Below are 19,982 nucleotides of genomic sequence, written 5' to 3'. Positions count from 1 at the left end.
TCTTCTCATTAGAAGTCCCTCCTTTATAGAATTGTTGAGAGCTTGAAATGTAAAATGCTAGGAACAGCAAAACAGTCCTCATTATATATTGAACATGAATACTTAAAGAATATTTGGTCTACATGTACATTTTTAATCATCTTAACTATGGTCAGATCACTTAATTGCTAATTTCACCATTTTGTCATATTCAGTCACAAAGTGGCCCAATTGCATTGGCAGATAAACCATTGGTCAGTTTTTCATAATCCTCTATATTTGTGTAAATCAGTAAATATCATACAATAGGATAATAACAGTAAAAGAACAATTGAACTGACAGAGAAGCAACAAACAGTTGCAGTTGAAATTCAGTGAAAAACTCTAGAAAAGGCCAAATATTTATAATTCCGAAGAAGGAACTATCTAGGTGAAAAGACAGTCCCAATGGGGACCTCATTGATTTTGGACATATTTTGGAGACAGAGGAAGGACAGTGGAAAAAAAAAAAGAGTCATATATTTTTGCAAAGCAAAGAAGTTAAAAAACATCAGATTAGAAATTATCTCTCAAATTTTTTTTTTAAATCCTAAATTTTTAAAGCTCCAGCAATGTAAAGTATACTCTCTTAGCTTTGGATATGGGCAAAAGTACTTTTTAGACAAATTATATTTCATTCTATAACTCATCTACAACTTTACTTAATAATTTTTGTAACCATTGTTATTATACTTAAAAATAAGTGAATAATAACTTACTGAGCTCATGTTCCTTATGTAGCACTATGCTACTTAAGTCATCTCATTCAATCCTCATTATTCTTTAAATGTAAATATTATTATCATCCCCTTTTTGTAGATTCAAAAACTGGAGCCCAGAAAAGTCAAGTAACACATTTAGTTTATACACCCAATGAGTGGTAGTACTGTAATTTAAATTAGAACTCCCAACTTAAGATCCCACATTTTTAACTATTATACTATACCCCAAGAAAAAATAAGGCAAAAGTTTTTTTGTTTATTTTTTTAAAGGTGAAAATTAAAATATACCTCTGTGGCCCATTCCTTCTTTCTGTCCAGTTGCAACAAAGTTTCTCTGATTATCTTCTTCCTAGCATCTTCCAGAGTGATTTTATACTGTTCTTTAAAAAGAAATTTAGAAGCTGTTAACAACACTGATCCTGGGTAAAAACTATGATGTTAGCAAATTTTATCTTCCATGATCTTCACCTCTCCTTTTCTACACATTTTTTCCCCCCTGAATTTTCAGGGTACTTTTTACTGAAGCATTTAGTACCTTCAACTAACAGAAATGTCCCCATAATTTTCTAACACCTTACTGTGAGTTAGTTTAAGGTGGCACCTCTCCCAAGAATATTTGTGCTTTCAAAGGACTGCCTCTCCAACGAGAGAGCTTCCAATACTTTAGTACTTGTGCACTGTCTACCCTCCATATCACACAACTTCTGATTCCACAACAGAAATATAAAGAAGTTTTGATTGCCCACTTGAGAAGCATCCTGTACCTCTGACTTCATCTAACTAAATTTCCGCTATTCTTGGCATGCATTTCCTGGGGCAGAAAAGTCAAAATGAGGAGAGAGAATGGTAAAAGGGCTGTGAAAGTCAGGAGACTTGGTTCTGAATTAGACTCAGAGGAAGGAAGGGGACAGAGAGATGAGGAAGCACAGATTCTCAATCCTTTCTGGATTTTCTTAGGTCACAAATGTCAGAATGGAGAGAGCAAAGGATCATAAAATTTTAGACTTTGAAAGTTGCTTAAAGATCATATAATCACCACCGCTGTGTAAGGAAAGCAAGGCACGGTGATATTAAGGCTGCTTTACAGAGTGGAGAGAAATAAAGCTGGGAAAACCAGTCCAGTTTGCTCATTGTTTTATACAATAAATCATCACCAAGTTTTTTTGATGTGCAGGACACTATTTAAGGCACTGGTACTATTGCCAGATAAGAGACAAACCACTGCCTTTATGACATGTACATTCTAGCAGAGAAGCCAGACCATAAATAGGTAAACAAGCGAATAAATATTTCAGGTGCAGATGTATGTGATGAAGAAAAACTAAAACTCTCTACTTTAGATAGGGTGATCAGAGAAAGCTTTTTTGAGGAGGTAACATTTGAGCAAAGATTGAATAAAGTGAGCAAGTCAACAATGTGCAACAGGGTGGAACTTGTCTACTCCAAACCCGAGAACAATTAAAGTTAGTTTTGTTTTATGATAACATCTATGTTATATTTATAATACCTGAAGGGAAAGTATTTGGAAGTCAGAAAGTATTTTCCCATACAAATAATGTTGACAATTACAGTTGCTAGATTTCTGGACGGGTTCACAGAGACTTGTTTAGTTTATTCTGTAACTAAACGACAGTATTGTACGATACCAATAGTGGTGCGGAACCCAACTGCCAGTTAGGACATTGTTTCAAAGGGAAAGTTTTCTCCATAGATCAAGTCAGCCAATGCAGAATGCTCAGCGGCCTTCAGCTATGGGGGAGGAAATCTGCAGGTCTACTCTCTCAGTAGTTTGGAGCCAACTAAGCAGGAGTTATTCAGTCCTCATCTGTACTTCATATTGGCATAACTGCTTCTCCTCATAAATGAAAATTCTGAAAGCAGAGTGTAAAAGATTCTCTTCCATATCTTTCTTTCTTTATTGTATTTTTTCCATTACCTTTTATGCCCCCGTACTCCCTCCCCTCTGCAATCACCACACTGTTGTCCATGTCTATGAGACCTGTTTCCTTTTCACTCAATCCCTCTAACCCCCTCTTCCAAGAGGTGTCAGCCTGCTCTCTATCTATGAGTCTGTCTCTATTTTGCTTGTTATTTCAGTTTTGTTAATCAGATTCCATCTATGAGTGAAATCCTATGGTATTTGTCTTTCTCTGACTGACTTATTTCACTTAGCTTAATGTTCTCTAGGTCTCTTGGTGATGTTACAAAGGGTAAAATATTCTTCTTTTTTATGGTTTTCATTATCTTGGTGATTGTAAATAGTGCTGCAATGAATATAGGGGTACTTATGTTCTTTCAAATTAGTGTTTTGGGTACCTTCACATATATTCCCAGAAGTGGGATTACTGTGTCATAAAGCAGTTCCATTTTTAATTTTTTGAGGTAACTCCACACTGCTTTCCACAGTGGCTGCAGCAATCTGCATTCCCACCAACAGCACAAAAGGGCTCCCTTTCTCCATATCCACACCAACACTTGTTGTTTGTTGATTTATTAATGGTAGCCATTCTGACAGGTGTGAGGTATTATCTCTTTGTGGTTTTAATTTGCATTTCTCTGATGATTAGTGACTTGAGCATCTTTTCATATGTTTATTGGCCATCTATATGTCCTCTCTGGAGAAGTGTCTATTCAGGTGGTCCTTTGCCCATTTTTTTTAATTGGATTGTATATTTTTGGTGTTGAGTTTTATAATTTCTTTGTAGATTTTTTGTATTTACCCTGTCACAGATATATCAGTGACTATGTTCTTCCATTCAGTGGGTTGTCTTTTTATTTTGTTGAAGGTTTCGTTTGCCCTGTAAAAACTTTTTAGTTTGTTGTAGTCCCATTTGTTTATTTTTTCTTTTGTTCCCCTTGCCTGATCAGATATATCAAATAAAATATTGCTATGAACAAAGTCTGAGATTTTACTGCCTATGTTTTCTTCTTGGAATTTTATGGTTTTGGGTCTGACATTTAATCCATTTTGAATTTATTCTTGTCTATGGCATCAGAAGGTGGTCTATTTCATTTTTCTGCATTTATCTGTCCAATTTTCCCAACAACATTTATTAAATAAACTATCTTTAGCCTATTGCATGTGCTTGTTTCCTCTGTTAAATATTAATTGGCTCTAAAGGTGTGGGTTTATTTCTGGGCCCTCTATTCTGTTCCATTGATCTATGTGTCTGTTTTTATGCCAGTAACATGTTGTTTTGATTACTATGGTCTTATAGTATAGTTTGATATTAGGTAGTGTGAGTCCTCCAACTTTGTTCGTTTTCAAGATCACTGTTGTTATTTGGGGGCTTTTGTGGTTCCATATAAATTTTTGAAGTATGTGTTCTAGTTCTCTGACATATATCATTGGTATCTTGATAGAAATTGTGTTGAAGCTATAGATTGCTTTGGGTAGTATGGACATTTAAATGATGTTAATTCTTCCTATCTATGAACACATTATATGATTCTATATCTCTCTATTACTGCAGTCCCTGGGATACAACAGATATTAAAAATGTTTTGAAGAACATTAAATTTGGCAAACTGCAAGTCTTTAGCAGGCAGTGATCTGAGGCTTCAGCACAGGGTAACTGCAGCCAAAGATAACAACTTTCAGTGGCGACTTTGGTGAGGAGGAGAAGGCAGGAAAAAAAGGGAGGAGGGGAGAGTTCCCCAAGTTGTGGAGTGGCCAGATAGGGATTGGAATGGTCAGTTTCTGCCTCTAATAGAATTGAAACAAGAATGTTTGACTGAAGCAGTGGTTTATAAACAAGAGAGTTCATGAGGTTTTGGGTGCTAATCTAACTTGACATCTGGAGAATAAGAAAATGGAATTGTGGCTTCAGGCCAAGATGAAAGCATAGGTAGATACACTTGGCCTCCTCGCACAACAAAAAGAAGGACAACAAGAAATTTAAAAACAAAAATAACTGGAGCTTCCAGAAAATCAAACTGTATGGAAGTCCAACAACCAAGGAGTTAAAGAAAGAACATTCACCCAGACCAGTAGGAGGGGCGGAGACAGGTAGCCGCAGTGGAGAGGACGTGCAGCAAGGCGGTAACTGGAGGACCAGGTGGGCAAGACGGTAGCTGGTGGTCCCACATTTGCATGCAGATAAACAGGGAGGAACAGCTGGGGAGCAAGACAGACAGAGCAATCCAGGGTTCCAGTGCATGAAAGCCTCAAAACTTCTGGCTGTAAAAATTTGTGAGTGTTGCAGAAGTGAGTGAAACTCCCAGCCTCACAGGAGAGTCTGTTGGAGAGACCCACGGGGTCCCAGAACATACAAAACCCCACCCACCTGGGAATCAGCACTAGAAGGGCCCAATTTGTGGGTAGCGGGGGAAGTGACTGAAAGCTGGCTGAGAGCCAAGCAAGCCATTGTTCCCTTTCTGACCCCTCCCCGACATACAGCATCACAGTGCAGCGACCTAGGTTGTGCAGCCCTGGCTAATACCTAAGGCTCTGCCCCTTCCAGGGTAACAGGTGCACTGAGACAAAGAATTATGGCCCAAATGAAAGAACAGATCAAAGCTCCCAAAATAGAACTAAGCAATGAACAGAGAGCCAACCTATCAGATGCACAGTTCAAAACACTGGTAACCAGGATGCTTACAGAAATTGTTGAGTATGGTTGCAAAATGGAGGAAAAAATGAAGGCTATGCAAATTGAAATAGAGAAAAAAATATACAGGGAACCAACAGTGAAGGGAAGGAAGCTGGGACTCAAATCAATGATTTGGAGCAGAACAAAGAGATAAACATTCAACCAGAACAGAATGAAGAAACAAGAATTCAAAAAAAATGAGGAGAAGATTAGGAACCTCTGGGACAACTTTAAATGTTCCAACATCCAAATCATAGGGGTGCCAGATGGCGAAGAGGAAGAGCAAGAAATTGAAAACTTATGTGAAAAAATAATGAAGGAGAACTTCCCCAGTCTGGCCAAGGAAATAGACTTTCAGGAGATCCAGGGAGCTCAGAGAGTCCCAAGGAAGTTAGACCCAAGCAGGGACACATCAAGGCACATCATAATTAAATTACCTAAGATCAAAGATAAGGAGAGGATCTGAAAAGCAAGAAGAGAAAAGGAGAGTTACCTACAAAGGAGTCCCCATAAGACCATCAGCTGATTTTTCAAAAGAAACCTTGCAGGCAAGAAGGGGCTGGAAAGAAGTTTTCAAAGTCATGACAGGCAAGGACCTATATCCAGGATTATTCTACCCAGCAAAGCTATCATTTAGAATGGAAGGGCAGAGAAAGTGCCTCCCAGATAAGGTCAAGTTAAAGGAGTTCATCATCACCAAGCCCTTATTATGTGAAATGTTAAATGGACTTACCTAAGAAAAAGAAGAAGATCAAAAATTATGAACAGAAAATGACAAACTCACAACTATCAACAACTGAACTTAAAGAAAACAAAAACCAAAACAAACTAAGCGAACATCTAGAACAGGAACAGAATCACAGAAATGGAGATCAGAGGGGAGGGGGAAGGGGAATAATGGGGGAAAAGGTACAGGGAATAAGAAGCATAAATAGTAGGTACAAAATAGACAGAGGGAGGTTAAGAATAGTAAAGGAGATGGAGAAGCCAGAGAACTTATATGTATGACCCATGGACATGAACTAAGCGGGGGGGCGGGCGGGGATGCTGGTGGGAGGAGGCAGGGCAGAGGGGAATAAAGGGGAGAAAAAATGGAACAACTGTAATAGCATAATCAATAAAATATATATTTATAAAAATATATGTTAAAAAAAAAGAAAATGGAAGTCTTCAGTATTCTATCCTACATACGCTCATCTCTATAACCGACATTATTCTTACTCATTTGAAGCCATTGCTTGCATATATTAATCATTCCAGTTTCATATCTGATAGAATTTCTTTTTCAATTCAGGATGTAGTCCATTAGACTAATTCTGGGTATTATTTGAAACTTCTACCCAACAAAACACAAAACTCAGTTTAAAAGTTGCAATGTATCAGGAGGTTAGATGTAATAAATTTTACATTCTTGGCATCTAAAAGAAATCATAAAAACTGAAGCTTGATAACATGACATATTGATTCTTGCTCTAAATCATAAAAAATAGATGACCAAATATGTTCTGACTAAAGTTGTAGCTCTCTCAATCGCCATATTCATACTAAAAAAGCAATAGCAACATCCAACTCTGTTGTTTCAAATTCCATATAAAATTATATGGACTGTTTTTCTTCTGAAAAGCAGAGTAACTAGCATAAGGGAGGATGTGAAAAATCTCATTGCTATCCTTTGTGATTCAGATTATGTTCTGGGTAACAAGTATTAACCATTCATTTGTGAATACAGCCAAAGAAACTAAGAGTATGTAAAAGCTGCCTCCTCATAAAAGGAGAAGGTTTGAGAGGTTGCAAGTGGGAGCTTGGGAGATAGGACTTTGTGCCTTTAGATTCTTGGCTTCTCAGATGCCCATTTTAACGTGGTACTTCTCAGAAGCTGACTGCAAAACCACCTTGGCTGAAGCTTGCTTTGCATGGTTCCTCTTTCTCTGTTGTGCCTAGCTCTGCTTTGGTTTACTCCTCCACAGCTTTTCAGGAGTTTGCTGTCTTCTCTTCACATAATTCTGGTGTCATACAGCTTTATTGTGCTGATCCTCTCCTGTGGTGGTGGCCTCCTTTCAGCCCCATCTGGAGAAAACTGAGCAAGGGCAGCTGGCATAGTAGCCATGTAGTAATTTCTCAGACACACTATGTTTTAGAGAGTCATCCCTGCCTCACTGAATCACAGAGCTAGGAGGACTATTTCAAGTATATTTGTTTGGTGTTAGACACATGGGTTCAAATCCCATTTCCACTACTTATTAAGCTTGTGAGTTTGGTCAAGGCAATCAACTTCTCTAGGCCTCTTGTTTCCTCATCTTTAAGCTGACACAGTGATATATAACTCAAAGGAACTTGTAAGGGTTAGATAAGATGTAGAAAGCAGGTGCTGGAAACGTGAGTTCTCTTGGAGACCACTGAGGAACTCTCATTTTACAGATGAGGAAATTGACATTCAAAGAAGTAATGTTATTTTTTTGTAGGTGAACCTGAACTGAAGTCTTTTAACTCACTATTAGTGTACAAAGAACTCCTATGGGTCCTTGTCCTATGCGACTGATGAAGGACAAAAGTAAAAATGATCTGTGACTCTAATATCTAATGACTTGTAATAACCTCACACTTAATCTATGCCTGGGAATAATCTAAGGTTTCCTTTCCTGTTATTAAGAGAAAGAACATGTCCCAAATAATCAGTGACCATGTTTCCTATACCTAATATCCTAACCTCTCCTCCTAGCTAAAGCATGGGAACAGACAAGAAAGCTCTCACTTGACTGATCCTACCCCAAGCTGATGTTTCACTTTCTGCTCCTAACTGGCATATAAGGTTGATTTCTTCTCTCATGGGGCACTGCTATAATTTTTCAGAGGACTACCTTCCCCATTGTTGGTTATACTTGGCCTGCATTTCCTTCATGCAGGGGATGTACTGTCCTTGGAGGTTGACTAACAACTTGTCTTTTGGTCTCTGGCTGTTAATCTCCTCCTCCCTCCCACACAGACAGGATTATAAAAGGCAGCCCAGAGAGCTGCCCTGCCCCTTCCGTCTTGAGGACGCAGTGAAAAGCTGGCCACCTATGAACCAGGAAGCAGGTTCTCTCACCAGACACTGAATCTGCTAGCACCTTGACTTGAACTGTCCAGCCCCCAGAAATGTAAGAGATAAATTTCTGTTTTTTATAGGCCACCGAGTCTATGGTACTTTGTTATGGCAGCCCAAATGGACTGAGACGAAGGCCTGGGCCCGGGCAGCAGTCACCTCTCCCTTGCTCTGCTGTCGGAAATGTTAGCTAAGTCAGCCACATGTCCCAGAGATGAGCCACAAAATAGATCTGAATGTCCCCTCAACTGGAGGGGACACGTACTGAACAATCTGAGGAAATTCCTTGAAAACTTTCCATCCTGATTTGAGGTGAAGGAGGAATTACCCTTCACCTGTCCCTTCGGGGGATAGCGTAGAACTTATGGCACACTAAGAGCTCTTTGAAAAAACGGGAATCCCCTAATTCCTAATAATCTTTTCTTGGCCTCTCCAGCTTCTTTTATAGACCCAAATTCAGTGGTTGGAAGTGTGGAACCATTTTTCTGTCTCTTCATATTGCAAGTCTGCATAGTGATATCTCGCTTTCCTTTGAAATGTGGTATCCCTTACATAGCCACACCAGCTTAAAGTGAGACTTATTGAGTTTCATTTTAATAGCCTATTTCACTTTGAACAAACCCTCTTTTCTCTAGAATACTTGTTCCTTGCAAGTGAAGCAGTCTAACTAACAAGAACCCCATAATCATGGGTTTGAGGGGAGATTTCCAGAGAAACTGTGGAAGAATGAGGGAAGTGGGAGAAGGGGGGAAAGTGGTAGAGGCTTTAGACAAATTGATTTAGGAGTCCTCATAATCACTTTGTCCAATCTGTGGCCGCCAAAGTGCTCTAACACTTTGGGGAAGAGTTGCTGCTGCATGGTTAGGAAAAACTAACAATAAATAAGAAAAGCCCATTACATCCATTTTCCCATGATACCAAAAGTGGGCTATAAATTGAGGCACAACCAGTAAGTATAATAGTGCAATATGTAAATGTTACTACCACCACCCTGAACTTGGATACAACAGCATGGACATTTTTAGCTGAAACAAATCATCCAAATGTCTAATCCAGGACATGGGGTTGAGGGTAGGGGCTGGGTGGAGGTGGGCAAAGTGGGAGAAAATGGGGACATCTGCGACAGTGTCAATAATAGAAATAAAGCTAAAATAGACAATGGGTTGAGTTTATATGAGATAATGACTTTCTACTTTAAAATTTTAAAATATTTAAACATGCCAGAACAATAACTATTTTAAAAGTATGGTACCGGTGCACAAATACATAGACAGATAAATGGAACAGGATAGAAAATACTTAAAGAGATCCAAATACACATGGGAAACACAGTAGATAAAGTCAGCATCTCAGATCAGTAGGGTAAAAATGGATCACTTTATAAATGGTGTTGAAACAACTGGAAAACCAACTAGCAAAAAATAAAACTGGCTTCCTCCCTCACCAAAATAAATAAATAAATAAATAAATAAATAAAAAATTTAAATATAAGACTACAAAATTTTCTCATACATATACCTCACAAACCAAAGACTAATGCAAATGGGAAAAACATGTGTACCTTATATCACTGTTAAACAGCTAATTTCCTTAAGATGTAAAATGCTCCACAACACAATAGAAAAGTGGGTAAAGGGTATAAACAAATGGTTCACATGAAAGAAAATTCATGTGGTTCTTGAACTTATGAGAAGATACTCACTGGTACTGATACCTAGAGAGATGTGAATTAAAGCTACAGTGGGATACAGTTTTCTACCTTGAATGCCGACAAAGAGCAAAAAGCCGGGTAATAACCCCCACCGTGGAAGATGTGAGAGGACAGGTGTCCCGGGCAGCCAGGAGTAAACTCAGCACAACCTCTGTGGGCGGCCAGGCCCATCCCAATGGAAATAAATGGGCTGCTTGGGCCAGCCATTTCTCTTTACAGATACACGGAAATGGACTTACGTGAATATAACGATAGTCATCACAGTAGAATGAGGAATGTATAAGGATATTCATTGCATTTTTTGTAAGAGTAATAGTAAACAACCTAAATGCTTATGAGTAGGGGACTGGTTAAAAAAAATTACAGTACAACAAAACAAAGTAGCCATTGGGAGAATGAGGGGAGTGCCCATGCAAAGTGACCTATAATGCTGTCCGTACTGTTATGTGAAGAATCGCATTTGTAGCAAGCACACTGCTTGTGTACGCATATAAAATATTTCTGAAAAGCTACATAAAAAAACTGGTAACAGTGGTTTTATCTAGAGAGAGGACTGAGTGCCTGGGGAAACAGACAGGAGGCGTAGGAAGGTGTCTCGCACTCTCGGTACTTTTTGTCGGGGGCGGGGAGAAGAACGTTTTGAAAACGTGTAATTCCACGGCCACACTAATTTGGGGCCAAATTTATACTACCATTATGGTACAGAGGCCCTGAGCTGAGAAACTTACATAAAAATCGGTCTAGAAGTAGAGTGTCCAGACAGGCCCTCAGCAGGGATGCCGGGAACAACCTCACAGGAACCCCGTGCCACGCCGGGCACCGTCCCCGCCGCACTCCACTCCGAACCGCCATCCACCCCCACGGTGTGCTTTCAGGCCAGACTGCTCCCCTTTGCTCTATCCTATGACTTTCCTGTGTCTGGGTCTCTGGTGTTCCTTTAAGCTACTATGCTAGTTACAGTGACAGACAGGGGGCCTTCACTAGTGATGTACGCTTCATCACACCTAATGTCATCTGCTCATACCCTCTCCACCTCCCGTCTTCTGTTCATTCTCCAGGGTTTTTTAAAATTTTTTAATTTTTTTATTACAACGTAGCATTTACTAAGGTTGCTTTAGCTTGCCTCGGGTGAATTTCCTGTCTAATATAACCGAGTCCCAGGGCCCTCCTGCCTCGGTGACCTTCCCCCAGGCCCAGGGGTGGGAGCACAGACACCACCCACTGAATGAAACATCTTCCTTGAGGTCAGTTTCTCCACCCCGCCTCCCCTCCCTTTAGTAGGTGGTCCAGGGATAGTTTCTTTATTTCCTCCCTCCACCTTTGCCCTTGGGCTCAAACGGTTTGCATTAACCCAGTAGAAAGGAACAAAAGATTCAGGAAGTATCCATTTTTTTTTCTTACATCGAATTCTTAAGTGTGTTTTACTGAACTCGAACTAGCTTTGTTGCAACTGACCTGATATTTTCTCTGCATTCTCTTTAACTTTATTGATGTCATTTTGTAAGGAGATAATGAGTTTAGCATGTTGTTTACTCCCTACATTCTTGTACTCTTCCCAATATTCCTTCTCACTGAGTTTCTCAAGAAATAGTTTCTCAGCATTACTTATTTGCAAGCGCATATCTGTTGAAAGAAAATCAAAACACCATGTCATTTCTACTGTCCTTGCAACCATTATGTGTTGCGATCTGATTTTATGAAGTTAGGGTCTGATGTTAAAGTGCTGTTATCTCATAAATCCAATTTTATATCTACAATTAAAGGAAATCTAAACTATTCAAACTATTGTTTAACTATCCTTCATGATTCAAACTCTAAGTAAAATTAAAATTCCAATTGATGTGTGGTTCTGGGCTGTGGGTGAGAGCTATAATAGACAATTAACCTATATACCTTGGAACCCACAAGTTTAAATTATTCCTGCAACAGGTTGATAAGGGTCCTATATTGTATTGTATATTATGTCACATATACATTTTATTAGTAAATTATCATTTTTCTGGTCATTATGCCTCTGGACAAAGTGATTTCACCTTATGCCATTCCATAGTCCTCGGCAATCATTTCTATAAGTTGTTTGAGTCTGTCACATAAAGTTCATCTGTGTGAAATGATAGTATATGACAGTCATATCAACATGTTTCCCCCCACCCTCACTTCTAAGACCTCGAAGTAAAAGATAAGTTTCTTAAATAAATATGTATCAATATTGACCTATCTGAACCTTATGCACTTTCAGTTTGCCCTGGAACACTTCCTGTACATGATATGCTACTCAATCTTTAGGCTGAATATTATGCTGCTAAATATTTTGGAAAAGGAAGCGCTACAGGTGCAATGAAGTTAATGGCTATTTGGCATACTGCCATGCGCCATCTTGTTTGAGAGCTCCGTGATGGCGATACCACATCTTACCCAGCTCTGTAAATCCAGCACTTAGCAAGCGTCTGGCACTTAGCTGGTCCTAGAAAATGCTTATGAAATGACTGAAGCATTCCAATCAGGCCATAAGGACGTTCTTCAGTCCAGAGCTCCAAAAGGAAACTCCAGACATGTTTTTTTTTCCAAAGATGTAAATAAGATTATATATTTTAAAATTCTTTAATAAATGGCACTTGTTATCATCATTAATCAGTTATTATTTCTATAGCCCAGATGGTCAGCCATCCTCTTATTTGAGCAGACTATTTATTGCCGCCTCAGCCCTATGCCACATTCAGCTTTTGCAGGGTATGCTGGTTGACATCACTGAAGGTATTGAAAGAGAGGTGAATGCAGTGGCTGCTGTTCTACTTTTCCACAGCCCCTCTTTACTCTCCATTTAGTAACACACTTCCTACTCACCCTGTATGTAGGCCAAGTGCAGTGGCCCCTTCTCCTGACCATGGGGATTGGTCCAGGGGTGAGTGTGAGTCCCAAGCTAGGCACATGCTCAAGGTCCTTCCACAGAAATATTTTTACTGAGACTGGTAGAAAACGTGTCTCTTTTGTCTCCATTTTGAGGTTATAAGGGTGTAAGATCAGAGATGTCTATGGTCAGAATTCCAGCCTCATGGGAACAACAGCCTCATGAAAAGGAGCCAACATTCGGCGGGGTGGGGAAGATAGAGAAGAGGGATAGAGGAGGTGGGGAGAATGAGGGAAGAAGGGAAAGAGGAGAAGAGATGGGGACGGGAGAGGGAGATTGAAAAACAAAAATGCTAGAATCTGACAGAATGTGGGACTCTGGGTCACCCTGCGTTTTCTGTTTGGTTATATGAAAAAAATTACCTTCCTCTTTATGCTTAAGCTAGTTTGGGTTAGATTTTTATCCTTGCAACTGAAAGAATCCTAACTGAAAGTTTGAAGAAAGAGGTTCCATCGGTACTTCTCTAACCTTACTGTGCATAGGAATCCCCTAGGATCTTGTCAAATGCAGATCCTGATTCAGCGGGTCTCGATGGGGTTGAGACTCTACATTGAAACAAGCTGCCACGTGACAGTATGGCTGCTGCTCCACAAACAAAAGCCACTTGTGAGTGACTACCTGGTACGTCACATGGCTGCTTTAGGAATCCTTTTCAGACATGTCTGTTCTCTCTTTCCCTCTCTTCCTTGGCATCTGTGGGCTGCTTTCTTCCTTGGACCACGTGCATGCCCAGGCCTGCTTCGCTGTTCTCAGTCATCCAGCTGGGCCCCAGTCTTGTATGACATATGTACCCTGGACTGAGTCCAAACCATAAACAGGCACACCTCAACAAACTGGCCCGTTCGCCTCTGAGGGTAGTTCAGTGAGCATGTCTGAGTAGTATCTGTTTTGGTCTCACTCCCATCTCAAGGGACTTATTAAAGTATTCCCTCCAAACATAAGCAAAACTTTCCTGGAGAGGAACCCTGTACAACTCAGTATCTACCACCTCATTACGTCACTGTTGCCCATAAAGAGACTTGGGTAGGTGGAGGTTTATGGGAACAATTTTGGAGACTCTGAAAAATGAATGTTGAGTAATGTTTGGTTTTGGTAACTATTTCATTCAAAACAACAAATTATCTATGAATGGAATGTCTGTTCTGTGCAAAGTGCTCAGATAAGGAGGTTCTCTGAAATATTGGAGAAATTCAGGAAAATCTTGTCCCTTCTTTTGCCTCCCAGCTTCTGGCACTGCTTCCTGATAGCACTCAGGTCCCTTTGCCATGTTTCCCAGCTTCCTAGCAGAGATGGTATTTATAGGGGCTCTGGCAAAAGTGGTTTTAGAAATCTTGGCAGCAAGTCTGAGATAAAGAGAGAGGAATTAAAAAAAGTCAAGTGTCAAGACTGTGTGTCTGATGTACCCCCGGGATCATGGTATTTCCTAAGCCCATTGCAAGAATATGTTCTGGGTCCTTCATATTCTGCACCTAGCATCATTTCTATTCATGTCCTCCATAATGCCTTTTTTCCAACTCTAACCTCTTTTTCCCCATCTAAATGGGGGTGGGAGGAGGAGCTTAGCTCCATAGAGATATTGGGCTGGGGAAGCTTTGTGGTCATACTCACTTTATCATTCCCAAGTCTACACTGAGGCTGAAGCCAATGAAGCCACCAAACAAGAGAATTTCCCTAAAGAAAGAACAAATCCCCACTGTGAGGAGTGCAGAGTGGTGTCTAACAGGATACCGGATCTCATGTGTCTTTGTTTTTGATCACTGTCCTTACTCCTCCTCCTCCTCACTTGATTTCAGCATCTCTGTCTGCTTTATTCCCTTTCCTGTTCATTTACCTCCATACGTTTGTAGTTGTGGTGATAATGATGTCATCTGAAATATGTTCACAGCATTTTTAATGTATTAGGAAACAGAGGCATTAATGCATTCAAGAAATAACTCGATTCACCTTTATGATAATTTTCTAAGTTCATAAATCACCTTTTAAGTTTTGCTCCTGGTCTCTTTCAAACTTCCATTTCTCCTTCATTGCTGTTTCAACATCCTCTCTTGTTACAACTTTTAATTGTCCTGACTTTTCTTCTCTTAGTTCCTTTAGTAGGTTTCGGATGTGCCAAATCTGTTCATCCTTTAAGCGTCTATTCTGTCATGGAAATCAACAGTGGTCAACTACATCTGCTCAAGTATTTACACTGAATTTCCTCAAAATAGAGTCACACATTGAGGCTTGCAATGTGAGAAAGAAATATTTAATGAAATAAGTTATGTAATAATATCTCTGAAAATTTATGGAACATGGAAAACAAAACCCATCAACATAGTAATCATTGGATAGAAAATTACATTTAAAAAATTGTGTTATTAATCTACCCGTCTCTCACCCTATGATAGAATCAATGAATATTAAAATTAGACCTTGGAGGTCACTTTCTCCTGCTTAACACTGTTCTTCTTCAGCAATCATCATTCATTTAGTCAATATTTATGGAGCCAAGTAGTCACCTATACACTAGGAATATATAAGTGAACAAAATAGACAAAAATATTGATCTTCTGGAATTCACATTATTCTTTGTTTTTTTTCACAAATGATCCTAATTTCCTTATTTTTGAGTGATGGCTACTCACCATTCCAATACTTCATACTTGAAATATGGACTGGATTTCCTCTGTGGCTATTTCATCTAGTTATCCAAGCTTCTTATATTTAATCAACTTAGAGTTTATTCCTGCCCTTGCTTATCTTATTACATGCATGCAGAGAAATTTTAGTGTTTGTGAACTCAACACATTTTCCTTGTAATTTTCTTATGGTCTCTTTAAGTTCTAATACTCCCCTGGTGTTTCTCCTTCAATTTTTTAAAACCTAATAAAATGTATATACTTAAATATCTTAATATTTCTTTTAAAAATTAGTTATTTGCCTGTAATTTAACATGCTCTTTACTATGACTTTTTCAACATTATATTTTATTTCTGATAGTCATGTCTTTTATCCTTTTAACTTACTTGGACACTTTAAGAGTATTTTCTTTCCCAAAATTGATTCTTTAGGCCAGTGCTTCTCCAACTTTACCATGTATACCAAGTACTAGAGGATCTTGCTAACATGCAGATTCTGATTCAGTAAATTTGGCACATACCTGACACGTTCCAGGTGATGCCAAAACTGCTGGCCCACCAGCCACACTTTGGATAGAAGTGTTCTTTCAGGTAATCTAAATAATTCATGATTTATTGATAGTATTAGTGCCTACTAAAACTCCATTCTTTTTTCTGTTTTAAGGTTTTTTATTTATTTATTTTTAGAGAGGGTAAGGGAGGGAGAAAGAGAGGGAGATAAACATCAATGTGTGGTTTGTTGCCTCTCGAGTGTCCCCTACTGGGGACCTGGCCCGCAACCCAGGCATGTGCCTGACTGGGCATCAAACTGGCGACCCTTTGGTTTGCAGGCTGGCACTCAGTCCACTGAGCCACACCAGCCAGGGCTAAAACTTCATTATTTATTACTTAATCCAACAAACTTTAAACTTGAGAACTGAAAAACTTGATTTCTTAAAATTGTTTGGCAAAATAAGCATTAGTTTAATACACTAGGATTTGATGTTATTTTAATGCTCTTTAAGTTATTCCATAGGATGTATGATATGATTACCATTTCAGTGCATTAGAATTTTAATTTAAAACTTTGACAAATTGAACAAAAGTAATAGGCAACTTTATGATGCACAGTATTGAGAAATTTTAAAAAAAGATTGGGATGTATAGGCTTTGAGTAATTTCAAGAAATGGGAACAAAGATTAAAAGGTATGCTATTCAAAATTTAGTAGCTTAACTTCTCTGATATTTTGTTTATGATATTCTAAACTATCATAATTAATTCTGTCTCTGAAGACCTTTTAATTCTAAGGGATTCATAATATGCTAAATCTGAAAACTGAATCTCTTTCCTTCAAACTACTCTTTAAAGTCTTATTGGGAGTGATATAAGCAGGAATCTTTGAATAAAGACCCCCCCAAATTTCTCCTTCATAAAAGCAATTAGAAAATTGGAAAAATTGTCAAAATCAACTTTTCAGAACTCTGGAAATTAAAGGCTTGCAATAACTTCCAGAGAGTGTTTACTAAAAAAAAAAAAAATGGTGGAAGCTGCATAAGGACAGTGAGCTTTGTGGTATTTTTATCTTGCTCTAAAAACTAAGAGCCTTAGAGTCATGGTAAAAACCAGCAGCCTAGCAGCCTGGGGTAGAGGGCAGTGAGAAAAGGGGGGTGGGGTCGGGAGCAGAACTCTTCCAAAGCACAGTCCCAAAATAACCGTCATTGTTTGATGTGTCTGGTAGTTTCCTGGAAAATCCCACCAGCAAACCTTATCTTTATTTGACCTAACTCAGAGCTTGATCAGTGTGTGAAGAGCCTTTTTCCCTGACTACTGACATTCAAAAATAGTATAATGATTAAACATTATAGCTCCCTGAGGTGGTATAACAGTTGGGATAAACAACAAACTGACCAAAAAAAAAAAAAGAAAAAAAAAAGAATTTTAAAGGAAAGCTGGAGAGAAGACGTCCATAGGGAGCTTTGACATATTCTCAGGAATCTAAAAGGCCACATGCATGTATAAGGCTCTGAGCATACTGAGGGCTGTGGAGGTGCTTAGGGTAGACCTAAGAAGGCCCTAAGCACTCACCTCTGGCTGACCTTCAGGTTCTGCAGAAGCAAGAAGTAAAGGTGAAGGTGAAGTTGTAAACTTCCTTGCTGAATGTCGAAGTCATGTCCCCACAGCAAAGGAATTTATTGGTTAGAGACATTTAAAAAAATTTCTATCCAATCCAATCATTAACTGACCACCAAGCTAAGCAAACAAAGACTTTAGTGGCCACACAGAACAGAAAACATAGGTTTCACAGAACTGGTTCAGAAAAGTCACTAAGTAAACAAACAAGAAGAAGAATAAGTAGCAACAACAAACTCTGGGGAGAGAAGACAATCTAATCTCCATAGTTGTAACATTATAACATTCAAAATGTCTGGCTGTCAACAATAAGAAGAAATTATGAGGAATGCAAAAAAAAAAGAAAAAAGCCCCAAGAAAGGCCCAGCTGGTGTGGGTCAGTGGATTGAGTGCCAGCCTGCAAACTAAAAGGTTGCAGGTTTGCCCAAATGCCTGAGTTGTGGGCCAGGACCCCAGTAGGGGGCATGCAAGAGGCAACCACACATTGAAGTTTCTCTCCCTCTTTTTCTCTCTCCCTTCCCCTCTCTAAAAATAAATAAATTAAATTAAAAAAAAGATTTCCTATTAAAAAACCAAGAAAGTACAATCCATGCATATTCTTACTGGGAATTTTATTATACACAGGGGGAACAAAGGCAGTCAATAGAAACTGTCCTTGAGGAATCCCAGACATTGGACTTTCCAGACAAAGACTTTAAATCAGCTATCTAAAATATATTCAAAGAGTTAAAGGAAACCATGCCTAAAGAACTATAGGAAAGTATGAAAACGATGTCTCTTTAAGTAGAAAATACCAATAAAGAGAAAGAAACTTTTTAAAAAAAAACAAATCGAAATTCTTGATCTAAAGAGTACAATAATTGAAATGAGAACTTCAGTAGAGGGACTTAACACAGATTCATGCAGGGAGAATATTGTTCAGCCATAAAAAGGAATGAAGTACTGTGCTATAGACTGAAGTTTGTGTCTGCCCCACAAATTTACATGCGGAAGCCCTCATCCCCAATGTGATGGTATTTGGCAGTGGGGCCTTTGGGAGGGAATTAGGTTTAGATGAGGTCCTCATGATAGAGCCTCCACGATGAGATTATTGCCTTTATAGGAAGAGGAAGTTTAGAGCCTTCTCTCCTGCCACCACTCTAGGGCTCTAGGGCAGGGAAAAAAAACAACCTTGATTTAAGTCTTATAATTTATACCCAAAATGGACCATGATTTAAGTGAAAAAGGTAAAATTATAAACATTTTAGGATAAAACATAAGATAAAATCTTTGGGATGTAGGGCTAATCAAAGGATTATTATTTATTTAGTTATTTATTTTTATTTTTTAAAAATGTTTTATTTTTAAATCATGTTTATTCTATTACAGTTGTCTCAGTTTTCCCCCCTTTGCCCTCCTCCCCCCATCCCACCCCCAACCCCCACTCCCACAGTCAGTTCCCACTCTGTCGTCCATGTCCATGGGTCATTCAGACATGTTCTTTGTCTAGTCCCTTCCCCTTCTTTCCGCCATTGTCCTCCTTCCCCATCCCCTCTGGTCACTTTCAGTCTGCTCCATGTTTCCTTGCCTGTGGTTTATTTTGTTCATTAGTTTATTTTGTTGAATAGAGTCCATTTATAGGTGAGATCATATGGTATTTGTCTTTCACCAACTGGCTTATTTCACTTAGCATAATATTCTCCATTTCCATCTATGGTGGCACAAAAGGAAGGAGTTCCTTCTTCTTTTTTTAAGGCAGATTGATTTTATTTATTTATTTTTTTAATGTCAAAATACATCATAAAATATTAAAAAATTAAATCCATTATAAAGTCTCAACCATTAAAACAATATGACACCGGCACAGAAATAATCAAGTAGATCAGTGAAATAAAATGAGCATTTTAGAAACAAATGTATATATCTAACAATGTAATATATGATTAAATTGATACTTCAAATCCTTGGGGAAAATAAGGTTTATTCAACAAATAAGGTGCATGGACCTTACTTGAAATAAAACAAATATAGAGCCCTATTTCACACATTATACAAAAAAATTCAGGTGACTTAAAAATCAATATGTAAAATCTAAGGAGTCCTGGAGAAAAACAAAATAGTATTTTCCTTACCCTGAAGTAAAATATTCAAACCCAGAAACTATAAAGTAATATATTTACAATATGACTATATTAAGTATTTAAGACTATTTAGTAATATACATATGAAAAAGTTAAAGGA

At 38.6% G+C, this 19,982-nt stretch overlaps 1 protein-coding gene across 1 annotated transcript in view; it reads right to left on the bottom strand.

Moving 5' to 3' along the window:
- CCDC83 (coiled-coil domain containing 83) overlaps window positions 1–19,982 on the bottom strand; it is a 57,229-nt gene that overhangs the window by 20,483 nt on the left and 16,764 nt on the right. The window contains exons 3-5 of the mRNA XM_054576170.1: window positions 15,010–15,172; window positions 11,581–11,748; window positions 1,029–1,120 (exon numbers count right to left, since the gene is read on the bottom strand). Of these exons, the coding sequence (XP_054432145.1) occupies window positions 1,029–1,120; window positions 11,581–11,748; window positions 15,010–15,172 (423 nt within the window). The remainder of the gene's footprint in view (window positions 1–1,028; window positions 1,121–11,580; window positions 11,749–15,009; window positions 15,173–19,982) is intronic.

Source organism: Pteronotus mesoamericanus, unplaced genomic scaffold (assembly GCF_021234165.1).
Source record: "Pteronotus mesoamericanus isolate MK-2021 breed Mesoamerican mustached bat unplaced genomic scaffold, CSHL_Meso_final contig_33, whole genome shotgun sequence".
Lineage (NCBI taxonomy): Eukaryota > Metazoa > Chordata > Mammalia > Chiroptera > Mormoopidae > Pteronotus > Pteronotus mesoamericanus.
Note: the sequence above shows the minus strand (reverse complement) of the source record. Positions and strands in the feature narration are given on the sequence as shown.